This window comes from Trachypithecus francoisi, unplaced genomic scaffold (genome assembly GCF_009764315.1).
Source record: "Trachypithecus francoisi isolate TF-2019V2 unplaced genomic scaffold, Tfra_2.0 Lachesis_group2, whole genome shotgun sequence".
Taxonomy (NCBI): Eukaryota; Metazoa; Chordata; class Mammalia; order Primates; family Cercopithecidae; genus Trachypithecus; species Trachypithecus francoisi.
Window position 1 is genome coordinate 159,831,880 of NW_022681465.1, and position 27,061 is coordinate 159,858,940.

General features: G+C 49.8%; 1 protein-coding gene across 7 annotated transcripts in view; it reads right to left on the minus strand.

The window, feature by feature from the left end:
- LOC117065893 overlaps positions 1-27,061 on the minus strand; it is an 88,070-nt gene that overhangs the window by 12,974 nt on the left and 48,035 nt on the right. Inside the window, exon 4 of one of the 7 annotated variants that reach the window (XM_033181295.1) lies at positions 6,611-7,023. The exons of 1 other annotated variant lie outside the window; for it this stretch is intronic. In XM_033181295.1, coding sequence (XP_033037186.1) covers positions 6,989-7,023 — 35 coding nt within the window. In that variant the 3' untranslated portion in view covers positions 6,611-6,988. Of the gene's footprint in view, positions 1-6,610; positions 7,024-17,567; positions 21,119-21,248; positions 22,107-22,905; positions 25,702-27,061 lie in introns of those variants that run through there. 5 more of the 7 variants (XM_033181297.1, XM_033181298.1, XM_033181293.1 and 2 more) reach the window with 5 other exon arrangements.

Consider the following 27,061-nt stretch of genomic DNA (forward strand, 5'->3'; position numbering starts at 1 on the left):
GCGGTGGCTCATGCCTGTAATCCCAGCACTTTGGGAGGCCGAGGTGGGCAGATCACCTGAGGTCAGGAGTTTGAGACCAGCCTGGCCAACATGGTGAAACCCCATCTCTACTAAAAATAGAAAAATTAGCTGGGCCTGGTGCTGGACACCTGTAATCCCAGCTACTCGGGAGGCTGAAGCACAAGAATCACTTGAACCTGGAGGCGGAGGTTGCAGTGAGCCGAGACTTTGCCACTCTACTCCAACCTGGGTGACAAGAGCCAGACTTTGTCTCAAAAAAAAAAAAAAAAATTCCTTTTGTTTATGTTCACATAGACGATGGCAGAAGGAGGGGACATTTCTGTCACAGGAACATGCTCATATAAACATAGTTACCTGTCCTTGACTATCACCATGGCTGTCAGTTGATTCTGGGCTCCTGGGGCCCAAGGAGTGTTAGGTTTTGAGGAATGTGCCATAGGTGATGTGTCCTGCTAACACGCAGATGCTGCTCCAAAAAGTTAGTTGATATGACATAGTCACAGACAATCAGAACAGTCAGCAGCCCAAGAAAGGTCCCCATAGCTGCTGTGATGGGTAGCACTTGCCATCCAGTTTCTAGAGTGATGAAATGCTCTCTCTGTACCGTTCAATACAGTAGGCACTGGCACTAGCCACATGTGCCAACTAAGCACTTGAAATGTGACCAGTGCAATGAGGAACTGAACTTTTAATTGCATTTAATAAACTGCATGTAAATAGTCACATGTGGTCAGTGGTTACCATATTGAACAGTGCAGGTAGATACTAGACTGGGGGCAGATCTGAGGGAGAGGGGTTTGAGTAGCGGGAGGACACTGGGGATAGGGGCTTGGGGCTATTTACCTGCCATTTCTAGTAGTTTGCTATTTCAGCAGCCAACAATAACTATTGGTGCTGAATACCAGCCCTGCAGTGTAGCACAAGACACGTCCATGCACACATGCATTAGGAAAACTGGCCTTACATGAAGCAGGATTCTGCCTGGGCTGATGCACACAACCTCTATGGAGGGCAAACTGTTTCTGAAGACCATAGTTTGGGAACTCCTGACATATGACAATGACCCCTTCAGGGAAGCCCAAGTTACAGGAATGTCTGAGGGTGGAAGGTCTGGATATGTGCTTTTCCTGTCTCCCTCTTCAGTGTCTGGCTGTGGGGCATAAACACTACCCAGCAGTAGGTAGGCTGGCCAAGAGAAGCCAGCTTGTACCATCAGCATCATCTAGGGAATGGAATCATGGCAGTAATATGTTGCTTAGGAAACGAAAGCTCTATGGACACATCTTGCACATTCTCAGTCCCAGAAACCATATGGACTGTGACCCCACTCACTAGGCCCAGCCCTCTGGAAGAGTATGGGCCCTTGAAAAGGGAAGACTGAGTAAGAAAATGATGAGAAAACTATAAAATGGGCAGAGGTCAGTCTGACACATTCATCCTCTGTCAAGCTCAGGAAGTATTGGTCCCTGATCTTGGAGATACTGTGTGAGTGGCCGGTGGACTCCTGCTGGGTAAATATTCTATATGTGGATGCCTGGACAGGCCCCCATCCCAGGCCCTGCTAGTCAGAAGCTTCCCTTGGGCTGAGTGTGGTGGCTCACACCTGTAATCTTGCCACTTTGGGAGGCTGAGGCAGGTGGATTGCCTGAGTTCAGGAGTTTGAAACCAGGCTGGGCAACATGGTGAAACCCTGTCTCTACTGAAAAACAAAAAACTAACCAAGCGTGGTGGTGCGCACCTGTAATTCCAGCTACTAGGGAGGCTGAGGCAGGAGAATCACTTGAACCCGGGAGGTGGAGGTTGCAGCGAGCTGAGATCATGCCACTGCACTCTAGCCCGGGCAACATAGCGAGACTCTGTCTCAAAAAAAGAAAACAAAGGTTTCACTTGGAAGCTCCACTCCACTTGGATTTCTCAAGAATAGCTTCACCTGGGAACAGAAGGCTAGACAGGATGGCCTTTTTCAGCTCCTTCAGGGACCAGCCCTTTTTAAGATTTGGATGGAGGTGGCTGGCCACCTGTGGCTTCCATCTGGGGTCTCCTAGTGGGTGATGGCAGGTGGTGGTGTGGAGCAAGGTAGAGTGGACTGATGGGAGGAAAGGGACACCACCCAGAACAAGCAGCAGCTCTGACTTCTCTTTCTCCTGCCCTTCAATCTAATCCCTGATGGAGGGTAGGCAGTGGGTATGTGAAGTCTTGGGCAGCTGTGGAAATCTCTCAAGTTCTAAAAGCAAAGGTAATTGCTTGTAAATTACCAAAAAGAGAGAGGAATTATGTCCGTCAGCTTCCAATCTCCACAACCAAGACGAAGTCCTCAACTTCCCCATCCCCTCTGATGCCAGGAGTTCCCTCTGATACCAGGAGCAGTTGGTAGCAACTGCTTGGAATCTCCAGGGAGGGACCTCAAAACTTTCCCCAGGCCCCCATCACAACGGAGATGGGTCCTAGGGACCAAGCCTGGAGTAGTGTGGGATAGAGCCAGACCTTTCAGGATGGAGAGCTGTCCCATCACATCCTACCAAGACCTCACCCTTTTCCTAGGAAAAGAAACAAAATAAAGTCTGACAGCTCACCTAAAGGTGATGGCAGCTGACACTACCGAGTCATTAGCCAAACAATGCCTGAAACAGAGCAGTATTAGTAAGATCTGAACCAAGTTTGTGCTTAATAATTAGATCATTCTAAGGACCTGACAGTGCTTCTGTGGGTCATTCTCAAGAGTTTCAATATAAGCACTAATGGTGGAAGTTGTAGGTTGAGGGAGCTAGGAGGTTGTTGAAAGATCTGTTTTGTTGGGGTTGTGCTGATATCATCGTCATCAAGGACCACTTTCCACTGGGGTAAACTGACAAAGTGGTGCTCAGCCACACCAGCTAGATTTCTCATGTTGGGCCAAGTTTACAGACATTTGAGGGTATTTGTGGTTAGTCATGGGCTTCCTTGCCTTAACTCCAAAGGTGTCACTTTCATTGGGCTGGTTTATTCATTCAGCTCACTTGGCAATAGGAAGAAAGCTAGAAGCTAATATGCAAACCACCCCTTCTTGGTGAGTCAGCTTTCAACATCTCTCAGTGCGCTGTGTGCAGGGTGTTGTGACCATTACAGCTCCAAAGGTAAGAACTTTCTCTGATTTTTCTGGAAGTCTCCAGTGGGGCCTGCCAAAGTGGGAACTGAAATCCTGGGGTAGCCCTGGGAGGTAGAGTTTTTTTCTCTAGCAGTGATGCCTCCTGGTTGGTGGGGCTGGGAACAGCCAGGTTGTCATTCTCTGGTACCACTTGGTCTTTCACACTGTGCACAGATCCAAAAATCTGCCCTTATATGTGGAGGGGAAAGGGGGTACAGATGTCCTCCAGGCAGTCCTGTTGGAGCACCCAGGGCTAATACAGTGACCCTACAGAAAGCTTTCGTCTCTATCAGATGTAATGCTACTCCTTAACTTGGGCACGACTAATCCTCCAATTCAGCAGAACTCAGCACTAACCTTTCCCCAGTTCTGCCAGCTGTCACAGAGGAAGGAGGCCTGGGGTGGGAGAAGGGGGAACTGGTGCCCTCCTTTTCCAGGGGTGAAAGTACTTGGCAGGTTGGAGCTTGGCGTTATCGTCTGGAGCTCCCTTGTGGGGCCAAGTCTAAGGCAGCAGAAGGGTATAGCTGCTGGCCACATAGTTTTCCTAGCTCCAGCAGCTCTCAAGAGACCCATTTATGCTGGTTTTCTCGGGGTGAGGAGTTATAGAAGCCCACGTCTGCTGGCTCAGTGGTAAGACACAGGCCTGCAGAGTCTGTGCTGAGTGAAACTTCAGCTGGGGAGATACTGGAGGCTATGGAGCAAGGACATGGGGACTGAATGAAAGAGGGGAGGCAGATGTCCAGCCCACCATTCCTCACCCAAGGAGATGATCCCACAAGCTCACAAATGAGCAGAACTGGAAAAGACCTCAAAGTCTGGCTGGATAATGGCAACACAGGTCTTGAGTGCTCACTTTGTGCTGGGTGCTGTGCCAAGCACCCCGTGTGCACCACGGCACTGGCACCCCACCACGGCCCTTGTTCACAGACCAGGAAACCAACTCTCATCACCTAATCAGTATGGAACCTTGGTTCCAACTCACATCTGTCTGTGCCCAGAATCCAGGTTGGTTCCATATCAGGCTGCCTGAGAGAAGAACACGGAGGCCTACATAAGAAGCTGGGAGAACTAGTAAGGGGCAGGGCCTGAGCGCCTTATGCCAAGCAAGCACTTGTGGATGCTGAGGGAAGGCAGCAAAAGCTGCAGCTGCTGTGCTGTCCTGCCTTCAGCTCTCCTCCCTTCCCCCAGCACACACAGCTTCCGACACCCCTGGCAACATGGCTCTGCTGCTACAGGCCCCAGGGCCCCAACAGGGTAGGGTTTGGCTTGGTCCTCAAGGGAAGCCATGCCCCACCTATGCCCTGGAGGCCACCTGCAGTTTTGAAGGGTGGGGCCCCCAGGGGCCGCGACACAGACAGGCTTGTAACTTGGCCTCAGTGCAGGGGGCAGCTCAGCCACAGCAGGCCTGTTTGGCGCAAACAGGGGACTCTGGCCTGCTAGGCCTTATCTCAGCTCCCAGGATCAAATTGGACTTTTCAGCCATGTTTCTGTCTCAGCAAGACAACGTAGTCTCCTGTTCTCCTGCTTTAAACCAGACCTGCTGTTGGGTCCTGGGGTTCCTTAGAGATCTGGACCCTGGGTGGCTGACTGTGAGACTCAGGACCACGCACAGATACATCCTCATTCCCAGCCCCCAGGCTCGGGTCAGACCCTATGGCTTTGGTGGGCCTAATTCCTGGTTTCTTGATCCCTGAGAACACCTGGCACCTCTGGCAGCAGGCCAGTTGCTACCCTACATCAGGCGGGCACTGGAATTTACCTGCAGGCTTCGTTTAGGGAAGGCTCTCCCCTGCCCTCCTGTGCCAGCCCAGAGGGGCAGCCTGGGTGAGGCCTTTGCATCCATTTCAGGCCAAATGCTGGGTCCCCTCCTGTTTCTGCCCTCCTTCTTTCCTTCAAAGCAACAATGTTGTGGGGATGTCCAGTTCTGCTACCACCTCTCCCTCACACTGTCAATCTGGAATTTGTCCAGAATTGGGGCCCAAGTAGTGAGTTCTTACACAGTGGTTAAAAAAACAAAAAACCCCACACAACTCAGCTATACCTTCGCTCAGAGAGGCCATGGGATATATCCAGGATCTCAGATCAGGAGGGAGGCCCCAGGAGAGGTGTGGCAGGGATCATGTGCTGCTCTGATTTCTTGGAGAAAGCTGACTTTGTGGAACAAGGGAGGCATATGGACATGGAGTTGGTGTTTGGGGATGTGGGAACCATTAGGCCAGAATTACAAGAAGTCCTGTCATGTCGGCCACACCAGGGCAACCGTGGACCGGTGTGGGGGCTGGGGTGGGGGCTGATGACCTGACTGTGGAGGCAGTGGAGGGCTGTTTCTGCTGGGGACCCAGGGCTCCCCTCCAAGTGCTCCTGCTTGGCTTGTTGGGATACGGAGAGGAGCTGGAGTTGGGATAGGTCACAGCGCAGGCTACAGCCTGGCATTCCCATATGGGGTGGGAGTGGGGTAGGGCAGGGAGAAGGACCTGGGGGCGTCTTTCAAAGACTTGGAACAGCCTGGGGAGTGTTCATCACCATTCTTCTGTCATAGGTGGCAAGTGGCCAGAGTTCTGGGCCCAGGAGACCATCTACCCCCAAGCTTGTGGGGCCTGCCTCAGGTCACTGAGGAGAACCCCATTTTTGGTCTCTCGCCATCCTAAGATGTGTGCAATGGAGCCCTGGGGCCCTCCCTTCTCTGACTGGTGACAGCCCTCACAGGCAAAGCCTCACCCTCTAGGGCCTGTCCCTTCCTGACTGCCAGTCCCCACCCCACAAGGGCTGCAGGGTACCCAATCTCGCCAACCAGACTAGAAGCTCCCCAGGGGCAAGCAGCTGATCTCTTCCATATTTTCACAGTGTTCCGCCAGGATTGGCACCTCAGAGCATCTCCTGCTGCTCAGCAGAGATGTAGTTAGCATGTCTCTATAGTAGCACTTTCTGAGTCCCTCCCCTGGGGGAACCAGGCTAGACTCTGGGGTCCAGAGGAGCAAGCAGGCTGAGAGGCAAAAAGGGCACAGAGAAATAACCAACCCTGCCCCTGCAGTAGAACCCTGGGCAGAACAGGCCATGATCAACCAGCAGCCAAGGTCAAAGGCCCCAGAACAAGGGCCAGTGTGTGTACAACATGCAGCATGACCGCTTGTCTCCTTCGGCAGGACTGGAGATAGAATGCTGAGTCATTAACAACTTTCTTTTATTAAAAATGTACACAAGTAAAAGGAGCATGGTTTAATTGTCAAAGAGTAAGAAGTACAGATGAGCAAATAACACATATTCTTTTTTTTTTTTAATTATTTTTTTTTTTGAGATGGAGTCTCGCTCTGTCGCCCGGGCTGGAGTGCAGTGGCCGGATCTCAGCTCACTGCAAGCTCTGCCTCCCAGGTTCACGCCATTCTCCTGGCTCAGCCTCCCGAGTAGCTGGGACTACAGGCGCCCACCACTACGGCCGGCTACTTTTTTTTTTTTTTTTTTTTGTATTTTTTAGTAGAGACGGGGTTTCACCGTGTTCGCCAGGATGGTCTCGATCTCCCGACCTCGTCATCCACCCGTCTCGGCCTCCCAAAGTGCTGGGATTACAGGCTTGAGCCACCGCACCCGGCCTGCAAATAACACATATTAAAGTCACCTGCAATATACCACCCAGAAGCAACCAGGGTGTTGAATTTTTAGAGACTGGGGTGCAAACACATTTTTTCACTCCCTTGTGCATACATCTGGGAGCTCTGCCATGTGCAGACACAGACACGGTGTCCACAGGCGATATCTCTGCTGGGAATGCTGAAGCAGGAGTCTATCCTTTCCTGGTACTGGCTCGGGACCCTTCCTCAGCGCCCAGGTCTCTCTAGTATCCGGGAGTCAAAAGGCCCAGCTGTGCAGGCTGCAGAGGTGATCTAGAATAGATTAGGAGGTGCGAAAGGACTTGGAGATAGGCTGACCAACTGTTCCAGTTTGCTTAGGACCAAGGAGTTTCCCAGGATTTGGGACTTTCAGTGCTAAAACTGGGAAAGTCCCAGGCAAACCAGGGCCAGTTGGTCACCCTCCGTGAGGGCCAAAGGCTTTGTCCAGCCCCTCCTGCCCTGTGCTCGCCATCTGCCCTCCTGCTGGGGTTCTGGATCCCCCATGTCCACACCAAGCAGCTCAGGGACAGAGGCATGGCTGGGGCCTTGCCTCCCGAGAAGCTGGGACTACAGGGTTCCAGCCTGAGGCCTAGGGAGGGACAGGGGAAAGGGAATAAATGAAGGCAGACAGTCTGTTATCACCCAAGAAAAGGGCCAGGTGAACTATGGCTGTTAAGGGCAGCTAGGGACATATAGGTGGAAGGGTCTAATACTTGGCTGGCCACCCCTCCAGCCCTGGAGCTCAGGGTGCGGTCCCCAGAGGCCCCAGACCCTAAGAAGTGCAGGGTGTCTGGATTGAAAGGCCTCAGCTCCCTGGGCTCCCACAGCCCTGGTGCCTCAGGGCTTACCTTCCCCCTCCTCCATCTCCACACCCCTTGGCACTTCCTGCCCAGCTCCTCTCTACCTAAGACTGGGAGCAGAGGATGAAGGAAGAGGAATCCAGGACAGAACGAGCTGAAAGAGGAGTAGGCAGGTGGGAGGGGACCTGGGCAGAAAGGACCTCTCTGATAGTGGCGGGAACATCCTGGCTGTGGTCTAGCCCAGCCTGCTGTCTATGCCTGAGGATGCCTGAGGATGCCTGAGGATGGGGGGCCCTTGGAAAACTCAGAAGAGAGGCTGGGTGTGGAAGGCAGAATATTGGTCCACAGTGGAATAAAGAGGTCCACGTTCTAATGCATGAGCCTATGAATACGTTGCTACATGGCAAAGAGGAATTAAAACTGCAGATGGAATTAAGGTTGCTAACCAGCTCACTTGCAAATACAGAGACTACCCTGGATTATTGGTGTGGGCCCAGTGTAATCACAAGGGTTCTTAAATGAAGAAGAAGGAGGCAGAAGGGTCAGAACCAGAGAGATCACATTGTGAAAGACCTGACCAGCCAGTGCTGGCTTTGAAAGTGGAGGAAGGGGCTGCAGGCCAAGGAATGCAGGCAGCCTCTAAAAGCTGAAAAGGGAAAGGAAGAAAAGGGATTCTCCACTAGAGCCCCCAGGAAGAAATGCAGCTCTGTTGACACCTTGAGTTTAGCCCAGTGAGACCTGTTTTGGACTTCTGACTACAGAACTGTAAGAAAAGAAATGGGCCAGGTGCAGTGGCTCACACCTGTAATCCTAGCACTTTGGGAGGCTGAGGCAGGCAGATTGCTTGAGCCCAGGAGTTTGAGACCAGCCAGGGCAACATAGTGAGACCCTGTCTCTATAAAATATACAAAAAATTAGCCAGGTGTGGTAGCACATGCCTTTAGTCCCAGCTACTTGGGAGGCTGAGGTGGGAGGATGGCCTAAGCCCAGGAGGGAGAGGTTGCAGTGAGTCAAGATTGCATCACTGCACGGATCCACTGGGAAACGATTTGGGGGATGCAGCTACCCAAAATCCCTGCACATGGGTTAGACTCAGCCTCAGCAGGCTCTACAGCCTCTCTGTGAAAGACTCCATTCCCTCTGGGAGAAGCTCAGACTCTAGAGCCCTGGGCAGGGAATGGGTCTCCATGGCATGGAGGGGGTCAAGAAGGATGCCCCCCAGGAGAGTGCCTCTGCTAGACCTCTCTACAGGAAGCAGCTGCCTCTTTGAGCCCCCTCCCCAAACCTCAGTGAGCTGAGGTCAGTCCACCTAGGACAACTAGTCAGAGGCCACAGGGCTTGGCTTAAGACTCCCAGGAAGGAGTTGCATGGCCCCTCCATACATCCGTAATACTCATAACACTCTCAGTCCTTGGCCTTACTAAGGGGATACTAAGGGGACTCAGTTTAGCTCTGGAAGAGCTAGGACTACCAGAAAAAAAAGTTTAGAGGAAAAAGAAAAGTTACTGGATGCCAGCTAGATCTGCATAAAGTCCCTGCTCTGCCACTTACTAGCTATGTGGCCTCAAATAAGCCACTAGACCTTTTGTAGCCTCAGTTTCTTCATCTGTAAAATGGGTACAACATCATTTGTCTTATCTGTCTCACAGGATGTGTGAGTCTCAGGTGAGACAACACACAAGAAAACATTGTGCTGCACAGCTTGAGATGCAAACAGTAATGATCACAACCCCACATGCCTTTTGATAGGGTGAATGATCACAGCATCCTGTGTTAGGAAGGAAGGGGTAAGCGCAGACGCTTCAAAACTCTGTCTCACCCATAGGCAGAAGGGTGTAGCCTGGCCAGGGGAGAAAAGGACCCAGCCACTGCCACCACCCTGCAGCTCACACCGGATGTGCGACAGAGCCACCGTGCAGCCCCACAGGATGTCCTCCAACCACTGCAGACTGTGGGGCTTTGCTTTTTTTTTTTTTTTTAAAAAAAAAAAAAAAGGTTTTCTAGAGTTTCTTCTACATTAAAAACAATCCCTCCTTCTCATAAAGCACAATTTTACAGGGGAAAAGGGGGACGTGAAACTATATACAACACAATTCAAATCTAATTAATATATAATTTTTTGTGGAACACAGATGGGGGAATACATCACAATACTAAAGGTGATTACCTTTGGATAGTGGGATTACAGGTGATAGAATATAAAAAATATTTTTTATATTTCTATAGTTTAAAAATGTTCCATGATGACCTATAATTATTTTTACTTATTTATTTTTTGAGACAAAATCTCAATCTGTTGACCAGGCTGGAGTGCAGTGGTGCAATCTCGGCTTACTGTAGTCTCAACCTCACAGGCTCAAGTGATCCTCCCACTTCAGCCTCCCAAGAAGCTGGGACTACAGGTGTGTACCACCACGCCCAGCTAATTTTTTGTAGACACAGGATTTTGCCATGTTGTCCATGCTGGTCTCAAACTCCTGAGCTCAGGTAATCCTCCTTCCTCGGCCTCCCAAAGTAGGGATTATAGGTGTGAGTCACCTTGACTGGCCTATAATTACTTTTATAATCAGAAAAAAATTATAAATAAATATAAAAGTGCCAGGAACTTTCTTTTGTGGAGCCACAAACTGGGCTCAAGGAATAATTTGAGCTGGGCTCTGCAGGGGTGGGAGTCTTGGCCTGGGCCCTGGTCCTTGCTGTGTGACCCTGGAGACTCACTACTTTCCCTCCCTGGCCTTTGTTTGCCTGGTAAGACAAGATGCTGCACAAGATGCTCCCTAGGGTCCTTTGCAGTTTAATAAGTAAAGTATTTGCCTTGGTCTCATCCATCCCAGCTCTGTGCCCAGCTTCAAGCAGCTCCTCTGTGGCTGGAGAAAAGGGCAAGCGCCTTACTCATGCCTTGAGGATGCTGACCACTTCCCTCACCAGCCTCACTCCTTCCAGACCTGCCCTGGGAGTCCCTGCCTCCTGGCCTTCACCTGCATCATAGTCTGCACTTCTCAGAGCCCTGCCCTTCCTTGAAGAACAAAGCCTGGCCAAATTGTGTCAGCCTGCTGGCCTGCAGTGACCCCTGCTTACGTCATACATAACAATAGCTATATCTTATTGACATTAACTTCAGGTCACATAGCAAAAGTGCTCTCATTTAAATCTTAGGCCACCAGAGGATCCATAGACTAAAATGTTAACAGCATCTCCTGGAGTTGTGGAGTGTGGTGACCCTATTTGATCCTCTTATGCCACTGAGAGATATATTATTAACCCAATTTCACTGATAAGATAACTTGAGGCTCAGAGAGGTCAAGTAACTCGCCCATGGTCACACAGTGGGTTCATGGCAGAGTTGGGAGGTGATCCCTAGCCAGTTCCAAGTCCAGGATTTTCTCACTCCCACAATGGTGACTCCCTTAGTGACTCTCACATTCTAGTCTCTGAGTGCAGGAAGGGTGTGTTCTGAGTTGAACACACAGAGAGCACTCAGTGATGTCTGGTGGTGAAGATGTTAATCATGAGTTCCATCAAGGTTTATCATTCAATCAACAAGTCTTCCTAGTGTGTCTGGGAGCTCTGGGGGCCAGGGACAGGTCTATTGTAGTTCAGCGTTGCATTCTGGCACCTGGTGATTTCTGGCACATAGCCCATGCTCATTAAATGACATGAATGATTGCCCATTCAAATAATAAAACAATAAATAAATAATACTAGCTAACAGGTATGGAGTGCCTACAAGCCAGTCACCTCAGGGAGTTTCCAGGACAGTTGAGGAGAAACATAACACTGTTGACAAGGGCTACAACGTAGGGTTTTACACCAAAACAGTGTCTATGTAAATAGTGTCTATCGGCCGGGCGCAGGCAGAGCGAGACTCCGTCTCAAAAAAAAAAAAAAAAAATAGTGTCTATCAAAGAGAGAAAAATGATGGGCAGACACCCTGATCCTTCCACAGTGCTGGAGGCCATGCCAGCCACTGTCCCCATTACAATTTGCATATAGTGACTGCCGAAGCACACAAACCTGAATTTTCCGTCTGCATCCATGGTTCTGCCTGTTCAGATCACATCTGGATACTACTGTTGCCTCTCCAGGCTGGATAACCAGTCTGCTGAGGGCCAGAAGATGGTGAGATGGAAACTAGTCATGTTTAGCTTGGAGAAGAGAAAGGAAGACCATCTTTAACACCTGATAGGTTGCTCTTCCCAAGAGGGGCCAGTGGGCAACAGCCGTGGTCAACAGTTCCAGGCACCCCTGAGGAAGCCTGCTCCAGCTGTCAGGGCTGTCTGGCAAGGGACCAGTCCCTCCTCTGGAGAAGTGGTGAGCCCAGTGGGCTGCCTCTCCAGCAGGATCCTATAGAGACCTTACTCTCTACAGTGCATGCGCCACACGCTTGCTCACTTGACAAACACTTATTATAACAACTGTCACCCTGGGCCCATTCCAGGTGAGCGACATAAGGATGAATAAAACAAGGCCTGTACCAGTAGAGAACGTCAGTCCCCTAGGGGAGAAAGTCAGGAAAGCCTAATCCTGAGCCTTGGACCCCTTACTGTGCATCCTGTAGGCTCCTGTCTCAGCCTCTGCTGAAGGCTATTTTCTTCCTTGTACTCTGCAGGGACCAGGCATATGGCAGATAATCAACAAATGCAGGCATCCCTGAAGAGGGGATCCTGAGATAAAAGCCCCAGCTGAATCAGTGCTATACAGGGGCCAAGTGGGGCTGGGTCCCAGGCAGGGTCATTTGCAGGGGTCCCTCTGCCCCTTCAAGTCCTGCCAGACAGGTCTTGGCCATGGTTTCTTCCTGCCCTGTTCCCCTAACCACAGTTGATCTTCCCTGGCTGTTATGAAATGTCAAAGAATGTCCTGCAATCCTAAATTCCATAATGATCTTTATCTTCTGTTCCCTCTGAGGCTCCTCAACCTGCAGTAACAGCTGTGGTTCAGCAAGCAGTGTGGCACTCTGGAGTGCTGTTCTGAAACAGGGCCGGCGTGGGGCAGAGCTCATCTGCTGCCCTGTCCGTTCACTGTGCTGTTCAGGGCTAGAGAAGATTCATGTGCGTGTACACTTTTTAAAAATTGTGAAACAATAATTATGCAGAAAAATACACAGAACATATGTTCAGTTTAACAAATAATCATAAAGCAAATCTCTATAAAGCCACTGCTGCTCTGCAGTGACCCCTGCTTCCCCCTAAGTCGTGCATAATAATAACTACAACTTACTGACCAAGAACTTCAGGTCACACAGCAAAAGTGTTCTCGCTTAATCTTTGGCCACCAGAGGCTGCGCAGACTAAAATGTGAACAGCTTCCCCTGCAGTTGTGGAGTGTGGTGACCTATTGGATCTCCTCATGCCACTGAGGGATATACTGTTTTCTGTAGAGATGTCCAGCAGAGGCACTGTCCTGGGGGCCATCCTTCTTGATCACCCCCATGCCATGGAGGCCCGTTCCCTGCCCAGGACTCTAGAGTCTGAGCTTCTCCAAGAGGGAATGGAGTCTTTCGCAGAGGGGCTGTGGAGCCTTGTAAGGCTGAGTCTAACCAAGAGCAGGGATTTTGGGTGGCTGCATATCCCAGATGGTTTCCCAGTGGATCAGCTTCCTGTTGCTGCTCTAATAAATTAACATAAACTTAGGGGCTTAAAACAACACAAATTTCTTTTCTTATAGTTCCGTAGGTCAGAAGTCTAAAACAGGTCTCACTGGGCTAAACTGAAGGTGTCAGCAGGGCTGCATTCCTTCCTGGGGGCTCTAGTACAGAATCTCTTTCCTTTCTTCCCCTTTTGAGGTTTTAGAAGCTGCCTACATTCCTTGGCCTGTGGCCCCTTCCTCCACCTTCAAAGCTAGCACTGGCTGGCCAGGTCTTTCATATATTGCAATCTCTCTGCTTCTGCTTCTCACCCTTCTGCCTCTCTCTTCTCCATTTAAGAATGCTTGCGATTACACTGGGCCCACGCACCCCAGTTTCTACCCAATAATCCAGGGTAATCTCCCAAAGTTAAAGAGATAAAACAATACTAGCATCCCCAAAGCACCTCCATGTTATCTACTAATCACAACCCCAACCCTCCCTTGTGCATGAGTAAATAGACATTTGTAATACTTCTGTGCTTTTTGTAGTTTGACCTCTTCTGCATGTATCCTTAACAATACAGTTCAGTTTTGCCAGCTGTTAGATTTTTGCTAAAAGGAATTATACTATATGCATCCTTTTGTAGGTTTTATTCATTGATGAGTCATTTGTTATTACAGTATTATTATCCAATATGACAATATTACAGTTATTGCAAGTCGCTGAAGTTCATTTCACTCCAGGAACACTGCACAATGTATTTGTACTCTCCACTGTTGATGGTCATTTGGACATTTTCTGGTGCTATGTGGATATTCTGGTGCACATGGATAAGAGTGTGGGGTTAGAGAAGATTCTGATGAGTGGGACTCTTGGGTTATAGAGTATATATATGGTTTCATCTTTTAAACATTTTTATATTATTCGTTTTTTTTAAGACTAGTTGTTGGGCATGGTGGCTCACGCCTGTAATCCCAGCACTTTGGGAGGCCGAAGCAGGCAGATCACGAGGTCAGGAGATTGAGACCATCCTGGCTAACATGGTAAAACCCCATCTCTACTAAAAAAAAATACAAAAAATTAGCCAGGCGTGGTGGCGGGTGCCTGTAGTACCAGTTACTCAGGAGGCTGAGGCAGGAGAATGGCGTGAACCTGGGAGGTGGAGGTTGCAGTGAGCCCAGACCTCGCCACTGCACTCCAGCCTGGGTGACAGAGCAAGACTCTGTCTCAAAAAAAAAAAAAAAAAAAAAAAGGCTAGTCAAGTACAGTAGTGACAAGGGGGAAAAGAGTAGAACAAGGAGTTCGATCTGTAACTGATTGTGAAGTCAATTGACATAATTCACTACCTTCCGATCAGCCATGTTTTCATCTTTACCAGATCACTTATATGCTTTTTTTTCTTTACTTATATACTTTTTAATCCTGAAAGCGTTTCTCAGGGAAACAGTGGTATCACACCCAGTTGTCTGGGTAGAAGAAATGGGGTATATCTGCCCTTACAGTGTGACCTTCCCATTTCTGTCTTGAGAACCCTGTCCCCTCCATCCCAGATAGCCCTGTGCCCTCTGGAACCCACAGCCTGGGCCCTCAGTAGCCTCCCTACCTTGCAGTTGGGTGGGGGTGGGAGGAGGTCAAGAAAGAGGAAGTGAAAACCAAATACAAGGGCTACAGAGAAGTCCGGTCCACAAACCTCAATGCTTCAGCAGCACATGCTGTGAGAAAACAACGTGCAAGCTGTTTGCGGAGCATACCTTGAGGGTGCCAAGGCCACTGGTGCAAAGGTGTGCTTCTGGACATAAGTCACTCCACACAATGCTCACCCCAACCCTGTGAGGTACGGTACTGTCATCCCCATGTCACAGAATGAAGCCACTGAGCTGCACGGACATTGAGTATCTGGCAATACAGTGCAACAGTTAATAGCATGGGACCTAGGCCTGTTTAAATTGGGTTTAAATTCTGACTTCCCCACTTATTGGTGGTTCAGTCACCTGGGCCATTACTGACTTCCTTTGGCGTCAGTTTCTGCACCTGTAAAATGGGGCTAATTGGCTAACAGGGTTATTGAGAGAGGTAAAAGACGTAATGTGTAGAAGGAGCTTAGTCAAGTGCCAAGCACAAGGGAGAACCCAGTGGAACTAAAATGAGCAGAGCTCTGAAATGAAGATGATTACAGAGTCCAAGGTTGATAGGATGGAATCAGGAGTTGTCCTGGCAAGCTGGGACCAGGCCACCAAGCCGAAGGTGCTGGTTTTGTGCTGTGTGAGAATGGAACACTGGCCAGGTGGACTCTGAAACGTGAGCACCTGGGCAGTTCTCCCACCGGCCTTGTCCACCTTTGTCCGGAGCTCTCTACCTATCTGTGGCTGCTTCCAAGGGTGGTGATTTCTGACAGAGGCAGCTGCACATGCAGACGTTTCAGCTCAGCGCCAGTGCCGGCCTTCAGGAGGCCGCATGGGCAGGCGGCAGCAGTGGCAGCCAATGGGCAGCAAAGCTTGTTGCTAAGGTCACTGTGAGCCTTATTTGGCGACATGGGGCTGACCGTGCATTCACCTCTGAGAACCCTGGGAAACGCCAACCACAGATGTGAAATATGAACATCTCAAAACCACAACTGCATTTCCTTTGAGAAAAGATTCGGCTCTCCTCCTCTCCAGCCTGCCTCCCTCCGCTGGATGCCTTTTGTACAGGGACTCACTACTGCAAGAGGCAAGAGCCTAGGCTACAAGAAGAGTCTGCTACAAACTAGTCCTGGGCAGGCCTGGACAGGGAGAGGGCAGGGGCTGCCACGCAGGCGGCCCTAGGACCTAGCAAGGACCTCCAAGGCTTCCGTTCACACCCAGCAGCTGCCAACCCCTGCCCAGGCCTCCCCCAACACAGTCCCGGAGGGCCTGTTCCTGGCCCCACTTCCTGCAGCCTTGGGAAGCCGGCTAGCGTGAGGAAGGTGCGTGGCACTCATGGAGGAAGTGGGCCTGCACTGGGGCTCTCACCATCTGCACCAGCCACACCGCTTCGGTGCAGCCTGGAGCTCAAACGGTTGGTGGTTTCAGTTTTTCACCTCCCTTTGGTACATCTTCCAGCTTAACATTAAATAAGTAAAACTGTTGCTCCACCCCAGACAAATGTGGGAGGGAACTTGTGTCTTCAATATTTTCCAAATAACACTCACTGCTCCCTCCCATTCATACAGCACCTTCGGGTCTGGGAGCTGTGTTCACATCTGCCATCTCATTAGATCCTCGTAACTCTGGCAAAGGTAATGACTGAGCTCACATCATGTGTCAGGGACATGAATGAATTTACAGAATTCACTGTAATTGTTCCCATTTTACAGAAGAGAAAATGAGACAAAGAGAAATTCAGTCATTGGCTCAAGGTCATCACAGAACTGGAATTTTCTCCCAGATGGCTAAGTTCCAAAGTCTGCCCTCTTCTCTTCTGCTACTACATTGCCTCCGTGGTACATACACAAGAACGAGTTCCATTTACCGATGAGAAAGTGAGGCTGAGGTGAAAGGGTGGTGTGGGGCCTGAGGTCAGGGTTGATTCTTCAGTCCACATCTCCTCCCAGAGGATGGTCCACCAAGGTCCTTCATCTGCTCTCCCCCTTTACAAACCACTGTTGGCCGGGCACGGTGGCTCACACCTGTAATCCCAGCACTTTGGGAGGCTGAGGCAGGTGGATCACCTGAGGTCAGGAGTTTGAGACCAGCCTGACCAACATGGAGAGACCCCGTCTCTACTAAAAACACAAAAATTAGCTGGGTGTGGTGGCACATGCCTGCAATCCCAGCTACTTGGGAGGGTGAGGCAGGAGAATCGCTTGAACCCGGGAGGCAGAGGTTGCGATGAGCCGAGATCGCACCATTGCACTCCAGCCTGGGCAACAAGTGTGAAACTCCGTCTCAAAAAACAAACAAACAAACAAGCAAACAAACAAAAACACTGTCATGCCCCCACCGCCAGCTTGTCTCCTCGTGATTTGCAGGCTAAAAGTAGCCTTTCTTTTTAAGTGTGGCCCACGGAGCTCAGTGCCCTGCCTATCTGGAAGAGGCCGTGATGCCCATCCATGTAGGTAAGGGGGCAAAGCCAGGGCTAGGGAGAGTGTGCCACAAGGGACACCGCCTCCTATCACCTCCCCATTGCCTGCACACACTGGGGACAGTCAAATCATTCCTCAGGATAGGAGGAAGGAGCTATGGGGGTAGGAGCTATGGGTGGAAGAGCTGGGGCATCTGTCCACAGTATCCTTCCCTGAGTTGCTTGGAGGGGCTGGGATGCAGTCCAGACACTGAGGAGCCCGATGCAGACCCCTCCCTGGAGAACTGTCCTTCTCTTGGGCTCTTCAGGCCTGCCCTCACTCATGAACACATATTTTTTGTGTGTACTTCCTGCATTCCAGGCACTACCCAGGCACCGTGGACGGACAGTGAACAACACAGACCAGGTCCACGTGTAACAGACTTTGCGTCCCTGAGGGAGGCAGATGTCAGGCAAATAATCACACGGATTTCTGAAAAACATAGCTGCTATGAGAGGGTGCAACTTCAGGGGTCTTAACCTACAAAGAAGTGTGTGGGATTATGGGGTTGGGCAGCTGTTCCCAAGGAAGAGACATTTCAGGTGAGGAGAGGAATGGGGTAGAGTTGGCAGGGGGGCTGGTTCTCGGCTCTCCCTGACTGCCCTCCTTCCCCGCATTCCAGTTACTTCAGGGAAATCTGCTGCTTCCATGAGAGCATCTTTGCTGGTGTCTTCCAAGCTGCTACAAGTCGATGCCTTTGCCAGCTGTTGCTTTCAGTGTTTGTGCCTGGGTGAGCACAGCCGGTATGAAATGGCCCAGATTAACCGAGAGTCAGGGCCCTCCTAAAGTACCTCTGAAAAGAGTTTTTCAGCATAAGCATGACATTAGCTTTTCCTAGAGAGGAAGCCACCCCCAGGGCTGACAGCAAGCCGGCCAGGCTTAGAGGAAGCAAGTGCAGAGCTACGGCCCCTCCATGCCCGGCTGCAGACCGGACACCCTCACTGCCTTCCCCCAGAGCGGTGCTCCCCCGCTCCCACCCCCGCTTCTTTTTCCCTGGGGGACTCTCCTTGTGGAAAAGAAACCCCAACACTAGGGGGTGCAAGTGAAACTGGAAAATGAAACTGTGATTTCCAGTTTCATTTTCCAGTTTCAATTTAGAAGCAGCTCTGCCAGCTTTCCACTGCCTGTGCCTCAGGGCAGCACAGAGGAGCTGAGGGGCAGGAAAAAGTGTTCCAGCCAGCAAGCACCCTGCTCCCTGGGCGCCCTTAGAGGGCGGGCACTGGACTGGTAGAACCCCTGAGCGGGGAGTTGTTGCAATGCAGATTCCTGGCTCTCCAGGCTCTGAGGCCATAGGTTTGGACCCTTTGGTGATTCTGATGTGCCTATGGACCTCACTATGGCAGTCGTGGCCCCAGGGGCCATCAGAACAGCCAGAGCACACCTGAGGCACGGTCTCATCCTCTCCAAGTCACTTCCTGCCACAAATGCTCAGGAAGAGCTGCTTCACTGTGCAGCATCTCCTGCCCTCTTCCATCTGGTGTTGGAGGCATCTTATATGTTCTCTGGGACCTGAGGTCTGTAGGAAGCCCAGGCTGTGTTCTTCACACAAGGGTCTCTCTTTCCCACACTCCAGATTTCCCTTTAAGCTGCTAATCTGTAACAGGCATTCATAGAAACAGAACAAGATAGAGAAATTCTATTAAGGGCCCTTATGTGCTTTGCTCTGTCTGTTGCTCCATTTATTTGCAATTTATAGCCTCATCCAAGAGGATTTAAGGACAATTAAATCTTTCTTTCCCCTCAGTGTGTCTGTGTGTGAGTGCATGTGTAAGAGTGTGTGGGGGTTGGGTCTTCCAATGTACCTTTGCCCTGGTTTGACCATGGGGGGAGAGGGTGGGCAGGTCTCCAGGCCTGCCAGATGTAGACCTTTCCTAATGTCTACAGCAAGTTTGTTCTTCAGTGTTTCTAGTATCAGGTTTTGATCAATCATTAATCAAAGTTGCAATAAAAAGATAATCTTCTCAGGACTGGGCTGTAAAGGTCCTGGCTGCAATCTTAAAAAACCCTTCTGTGGAGGCCTCAGAGCCAAGAGAAAAGGGCCATGTGTCTGTGGCTGGATTTGGAGGTAAATGAATGCACTGTCCCTCTCTAACTGATGTGCATGAACGTGAACTTCAGTCACCTGAGTGGCCATGGCCTCTTTCTTCACCTCTCCCTGCCAGCAAAGCTGGTGGTGCCCTGGCTTCCCAGCCAGGTGGCAAAGCTGGGGAAGGAGGCGGTAGTTGGGCCCAAATATGAGGGTCTGGGGGCACCTCCATAGGTTGTGACCGCTGCAGCATGCTCTGGGGCCAGGCCTATGGCAGTGGAGGCAGGACAGCCCCCAGGACCACAGAGCCCCCGCAGTGGAGGGAGCCACCACTTGGGCGGCTCAGCTCCTTCCTGCTGACTTGCTGCTGTACAGGGAAGAGGGGTGCCCAAGACAAAGAGGAGACACACTGCTCCCATGAGAAACAAAGCAAGCAGTTGTTCCTCTCCTGGGCCCAGCAGGGGTCAGAGGCTATGGGACCTTCACTCCTTCCCTCTCAGTGGAGAGGGTGGATCTGCTTTTTGGGGCATGAGGGCCCAATTTCCTGACAAGATGGAAAAGCAGGATTTAAGAGCTAGTATCGACAGGGAGAATGTGAGGCCCAGCATCAGGTTCAAGAAGCAAGGGGATCAAGGTTGCAGGGGAGGCGGGGAGCCTTAGCCTGGCGCAGCCCAGACCAACAGACTGAGGAGTCCAGAGAGCCAACATGCTCACTCGGCCATTGCTAAGATGTATAGTGTGTGAGAAGGTGTGAGAGGCACTCGCTTTTCTCTCCAACCCCTTCCAACATATTATTGGGTCATGGGTGCCATGTTTTTAGACACATAAAAGAAATGGGTATTTTCAGAGAAGTGCAACCCTGGAGGTGCAGGGGACTGAACTCAGCCATGAGAAATCATTCAAAGGATTGACCTCTGGAACAGGGATAGACTTGCTCTCGATGGCTCCACGCGGGGAGGCAGCAAAGAGGGGAACCTTTCCTGAAGGTCCAGTGTGGCCTCTGAAGACACACACACACACACACACACACACACACACACTTTTTTGAGAGAGAAGGAGAATGAAAAGATACACACTGAACTTTTAACAGTTGCTGTCTCTACCTGGTGATTGCGAATGATTTTAATTTTTTCCTCTTGTGCTTACAATATTTTCTAAAATCTCTAAAATACACCCAAGTTACTTTCTTGTTATAGCAAAATAGGCATAAAATGTCTATGTCCATTTTAACCATTTTTAAGTGCAGAGTTCCATAGTATGAAGTACATTCTCATTGTTGTGCAGCCATCACCACCACCTGTCTCCAGAACTTTTTCATCACCCTCAACATAAACTCTGCATCCACTAAGCAATATCTCCCTGTTCCTCCTCCTTCCAGCCACTGGCAACCATCCTTCTACTTTCTGTCTCTATGAATTTCACTATTCTAGGTACCTCATATAAGTGGGATCATCTGGTATTTGTCCTTCTGTGTCTGGCTTATTTCACTTAGCATAATGTTTTTAACATTCATCTATGTTATAACATGTAACAGAATTTCATTCCTTTTTAAATCTGAATTATGTTCCATTTTATGTATCCACCATATTTTGTTTATCCACTCCTCTTGTCATGGACATCTGGGTTGTTTCCACCTTTTGGCTATTGTGAATAATACTGCTACAAACATTGGTGTACAAATATCACTTCGAGTCCCTGCTTTCAATTCTTTTGGGTATATTCCTAGAAGTGGAACTGCTGGATCATATGATAACTAAGTTTTTGAGGAACCACCACACTGTTTTCAACAGAGGCTGCATGATTTTATGTTCCCACCAGCAATGCACAAAGGTACTATTTCTTCAGCTCCTTGCCAACACTTATTTTCAGGTCGTTGTTGTTTTAAAATAGCCATCCTAAAAGATATGAAGTGGTATCTTACTTATGGTTCTCATTTGCATTTCCCTAATCTAAATTACGTTTTAAAATCCATCTGAATCAAGCCCTTTGTTCTTTCTCAATAAAATGGATCTTGCCCCCTTTTTCCCCTTCTTTATACCTATTCTCTGCATTTTAAAAAATTATGGCAAAATACATATAACTTAAAACTTCACCATCTTAACCACTTTCAAGTGTAGAGTTCAGTATTAAGTATATTCGCATTGCTATGTCCTAACCCAAATATAGTGTATAATGGCAAAAAGAAACAAAAGGCTATCTGAAGAAAAAGAAAGCCGTGAATTCTTGGACCCTGGAGATGTTCACAGACAGATTGGATCAATCTCAGCAGGGATGTTCATTCATCTTCTGAGCACCTCTGCTGGGCTGGGCTCTGTGCCAGGCAGGGGGCTCCGAGGTGCGTGTGGCCTGGACTCTGCCCTCGGGATTCAGCCTCTGTGGGGAGCAGTTACACCCAAGGGCTGCTATGGGCACAGAGAGGCACCCTGTTGTGTGGGTGCGGCATTGGGAAGGGGCATAAGTGAGGTGGCACGTGAGTTCAGGTGGGAAGGACGAGCAGACATGTACATGTGCAGAGAAGGGAACAGGTATGTGTAGCTGGGCTGTGGCAGCACACCTCACAACCACCATTACAGGAGCATTTATTAATCATTTATGTCCGTCTCCCTATTTGATTATAAGCTGCATGAGACCAGAGCTGGTGGTTTTGTTCACTGCTGCATTGCTGCCATGCCCAGCACAGGCAAGTGTAAAAGAAACACTTGCTGAATAAATGAGTGGTTGATGATGAGGAAAAAGGAGACATTTCTTTCCAGAATCTTGGCTGTGAGAAGCAGACAGCATGGCTGTACTCCACGGGAAAGGCAGGATGGCAGGAAGCATTACACAGGTGATGGAGACAGGAGCACGGCAGGAGCCAGTGGAGAAGAAGAGTTTGAAGATTCCCTGGTTGAGAGAATGGAAGGGCGTAATTGCTGGGGAGAGGCCCCTGAAGAAAGGGGAAAGGCTGGGATGCGGGTTCAGTGGAAGGAGAGGAGACTCTTTATGAGACTCAGATGGCCAATGTGAAAAAGACAGACGATACCAACTGCTGGTAAGAATGGGAAGTACACTGCATGGGGAACGCTCCTACATTGCTGGAGGCATGTTCTTCCTGTTATTTCAGATTCAGACAGCACTCTGGTCGCTGGTTGGTGCAGGCCACCATTTGGGCCAATTAGGGGAATCCTAATATCTGTACTTGGACTATCAGAAATGAGTGCTCTATGCCCTGAGCAATTTCCAAGATGGGCCTGAATCCATGAGTCATGGCACTACACGGAGCCCAGGGTTGGCTCTGAGCCTAACAGCCTCCAAAATGTCAATTTTGCTCATGTGCCACCTTGTCCTTCATCTCATGCCATGCAGCTGGCAGGACTTCAGTTGACAGAAGGTAGACCCTGCTCTTTTCAAAAAGCACACAGGACAGGTGTTGACAGGCCAGCCCCTCCCACTGAGCTCTGGTTACTGCGGTGGACTCCACCAGGAGGTTCAGTGCCCACTGTGGCTCTGCCTGAGGGGCCTCTGTGCACACTCAGTCCAGGCACTAGCATCCCAGCCCCTGGCCAGTGGTCCAACTCCAGACTCACTGCACAGAGCCCCTTGCAACTGATGTGTGCCAACATGGAGCCCACACGGGGCAGCTCAGCCTGACACCTGCACAGCTCAAGACTGAGGGAAGGACATGCTGACTCCATGTGTGGTCTTTTTTATTGCATCTTCCTTCTCAAGTTGGAAGAGGCTGTACTGAATTACCAAATGGCATTATACTCGCTGTGGGGGAGCACAGAGGAGTGTCTGGCAGTCCCTGGGATGATGTTACAGTCCAGAGGTGGGGATGAGATGAGCCCAGACGATGCAATGGGGATGCAATCAAGACACGATGTCGTTAGAAGCCACAGTATGTTCTCTCATGCCATGTGTTTCCCAGCTCAGAGGAGTGAGGGGTCAAGGAGGGGTGGGGTGGCCCCCTGGGACCCTGCTCTAGGACGGATGTGTAAGGACCCACATGCAAACCCACAGAATTCAAGAGCTAGCCAGGCCTGGACCCGTGTAGGAGAGCCCCACTGGCTGATTTCCTATCTGGGACAAAGGCCACAGACAGCAGGCCTCCCTCGGCCACACCCAGGTCCCCAGAACACATGCTCCACTGTCCTCAGTCTAACCACAACCCCATATGAACTGTGTCCCATTCATGTTGGCCTAGAAACTGGGAAGTACCTGGCATGGGGTCCTCCGCTTCCTCCCCATGACTGTCTGGAGCTCTGGGGAGACCACCAAGAGGCCATTTTTGTGGCTAGGAAATGTCTGTGGCAGCTGTGGACACCACAGGCCCTCCCCGGACCCTTCTGAAGCAGAGGTCACATTCCTAAAGATTCTTAACTGCCAGCTCCAATCTCTTGCTTCTTCCTGATAGTCTCATCTTAGTAAGGAGTGAAGATAATCTTTTCCCAGTTCCATGAGGTCCTCTCAGATCCAAAATGCTCTAAGTTCAAGGGCAAAGCATGAAGAAAGGGAGCCACAGATACTAATTTGTGGTTTTAGTTCAGTGGTTTTCCACCCTGGCTACACAGTAGAGTTACCTAAGGAGCTTTTAAAAAATACTCATGTCCAAATATTCCAACAAGCACTTTGCAAAGAAAGATCTAAATGGCTAACAAACATATGAAAAGTTGCTCAGCTGTATTAGTCATCAGGGAAATGCAAATTCGAACCACATTGTGATATCACTACATACCTGCCAGAATGGCCAACATGAAAAAGATAGAAAATATCAATGGCTGGCAAAAATGTGAAGCAACCAGAACTCTCATACATTGCTGGAGGGAATGTAAATGGGTACAGCCACCTGGGACCATTATTTGGCACAGGTACTAAAGCTGAACATACTCATATCCATACTTGCCCAGCAATGGATATAAATGTGCTCCAAAAATACACACTAGCATGTCATTGCAATAGTCATAATAGTTCCGAACTGTAAATAACAACTCGAATATCCAAAAATCCATCACAGTAGAATGGACAGAGAAATTGAGGAGTATCCATAGAGTGGAATACCCTATAGCAAGAAGAGTGAATAAACTGCAGCTCTAAGTAACAACTTGGATGAATCATCTCATGAACATAACAAGAGGATATATACTGCATGACTCCATTTACATCATATAAAGTTTGAAAACAGGAGAAACGATTCCATACCATTAGAAGACAGAATGGACGTTAGCCTTTGGAGTCAAGTAGTAAGCAGAAGGGGTGCCAGGGGTTGCTGGTGATGTTGTGTTTCATGATTTGGATGCTGGTTATGCGGGGTAAATTCATTTGTGAAAATTCACTGAGCTTTACACTTATGGTTTGTGGTTTTTTTTTTTTTTTTTTTTTTGGCATATATGTCATCCTTTAACAAACACTTAAAAAATTTTTGAAACCCACATCAATCCAGTCAGATTCTTTTGGGTGGGAGCAAGATCCAGGCATCAATATTTTTTAATATCCAGATGACAGTAATGTGCAGCCAGGATTGAAAGTCACTGGTTTAATATCTTGGGAAAAGTAGATCCACTCAAGACCTCAAAGGGTCCTGGCAAAGGCCACTTCCAGCTCAGTGGAGTGAGACAGTGGGGTGGGAAGATGTCCATTTTTTGGATGTGGGCTGTTGTCTTGCATGGGCAGAGGTATTGCAGCATGCTGTTGTAATGTGTATCTTCCTTGGCAGTGTCTGTTGAAAGCTGGTTGCATCAGTTTGTAACAGGGTGTAATGGCAACAAGGTGGGCCCAGCCCCACCCCAGGAAGTGGATCACTGAGCGCAGCTTCTACAGGGCCATTTGTAGAGAAGTGGCAGCTGGGCTTCCCAGGGGCTGCCACCCAGGGCAGAGCCAGTGCTGGGGCTCGGACAACCTCAGCAGGGTGGGGGAAAGGCCTGACTCAGAGTGTTTATATTTGTGGGTAATGACAGTCAGTTCTGGGCTCCAGATGATGCTTACTCCCTGGCCTCTGTGTTCAGATTAGGAACTTGCAACATCTTGCTGAGGACCACGTCAGGCTCAGCTCTAAGTGCTGTGGCTGAGAATTTTCCTTCCTTTTTGTGTGGTTAGTGGCAGCCTCCCTAGCAATGGCTGACCTCTAGCATACTCGGGTCAAACTACAGGCAGCTGGGACAAGACAGGACATGGGGCTCACAGACAGGTATTCCACCCACCTGGGCCCTGTCAACCCTCCCAGAAATGCATGGGCCATGAACCTCCTGCTGTGGGAGGGGCAGTGCAGAGAGGTCTCAACAAGCTTCCCTTGGCCCTCTGGGATCTCCCCATCCACGGCGTGTGGGGCTGAGCTGCAGGCTAGGTCTTCAGGTGGTGTCCCTGCACATCTGCTTTGCAGCGTGGCGTCTATGGAGCAAGAGTGAACAGGAAGGGGCCTGGAGCCTCCTGTAGCTCTGCTGGGCAGGGACGCTGCGGGGCCTCAGCTGGGCTTGCTTGGCTAAAGGGCACAGAGTGGCGTAGGCTGCAAGAGGATAAGCTAAGCTGATGAAGGCTCTATCACTCAAGGGTAGCCATGTAAAAAAAAATCCCTACGGGAAAAGAAGCATGAATAAGACAGGCGGGGCATAACGGTGTCTCCCCACTGAAGCTGCAACTCTCCACGTCACTGGCTTCAGCCTCCTCCCTGGGAAATGGGGGCAATGTCCCCTAGGCCTTTTCCTCCTGTCCAGTAGGGCTGAAGGTCCACAGGCCAGAGGGAGGCCTGGGTCCTGAGGAGTCTACCTGTTCGGCCCCTGGCTGGGACCTCAGCCCCCATGTGCCACGTCACCTCCCTTGTCTGTGAAATACCACAAGAGCAGCTCTTGCCAGCCAGTGACACTACCCCTTCCTGTTGTCTTCTTTACAAAGCATTTATGAAATGTTTTCTTTTCATGCTTCAGGAAACGGGTGGCCAGGAGGAGTTCTAGATTTCATTTTTTTTCCCCTAGAGACATATGTGCTTCGAAATACACAAATTAAACAAAAACCAGGGCTGACTGGGACCAGGAGAGTAAGGGAGGCAGGCAAATCCAGGAAATATCCTTGCAAGAGAGTGATGCAGGGAACTGGGCTCCTGATTTTCCTCGGGGGCATCTGGGGGTGTGAAGTGTGACTGTGGGCAAGGCCTAGGCCTCTGGGCTCTGGTGTGTCCTCATCCCCATGGACAGACAAGCACATGGCACTTTTGCATCATGAAGCAAAACTGACCTGGAAACACATAAGTCGGGTGGGTCCCACCTGAGGGACTCCTAATATCAGGCCTGGTAGAATATAAACATCCAACTTCACCTTCCAGACCCAGATCTGACCCTTCTAGCAAAGATCTGCTATCCAGGAAGCTATTTAGTCATTTCCCAAAACCACTGCTGATATTTTAAGCCTGTCATGTAACCTTTTTTTGTTGTTGTTGTTTAGACTGAGTTTTGCTCTTGGCGCCCAGGCTGGAGTGCAGTGACTCGATGCCTCCCAGGTTCAAGTGATTCTCCTGCCTCAGCCTCCTGAGTAGCTGAGATTACAGGCACCCGCCACCATGCCTGGCTAATTTTTGTATTTTTAGTAGAGACGGGTTTTTGCCATGTTGGCCAGGGTGGTCTCGAACCCCTGACCTCAAGTGATCCACTGCTTCAGCCTCCCAAAACGCTGGGATTAGAGGCATCAGCCACTGCACCTGGCCCTGTCCTATAACTTCTGAGTCATCATAAATTCTCTCTCCTGGCTTCCTTTTATTTACATGCTTATTTTCCTTCTCAAATCACTCCAGTAAGTATGTAAGTCACTAATTTATTGCCCTCTATTATCTGCATTATGGTTAAAAACATCAACATGAATAAACAAACAAACAA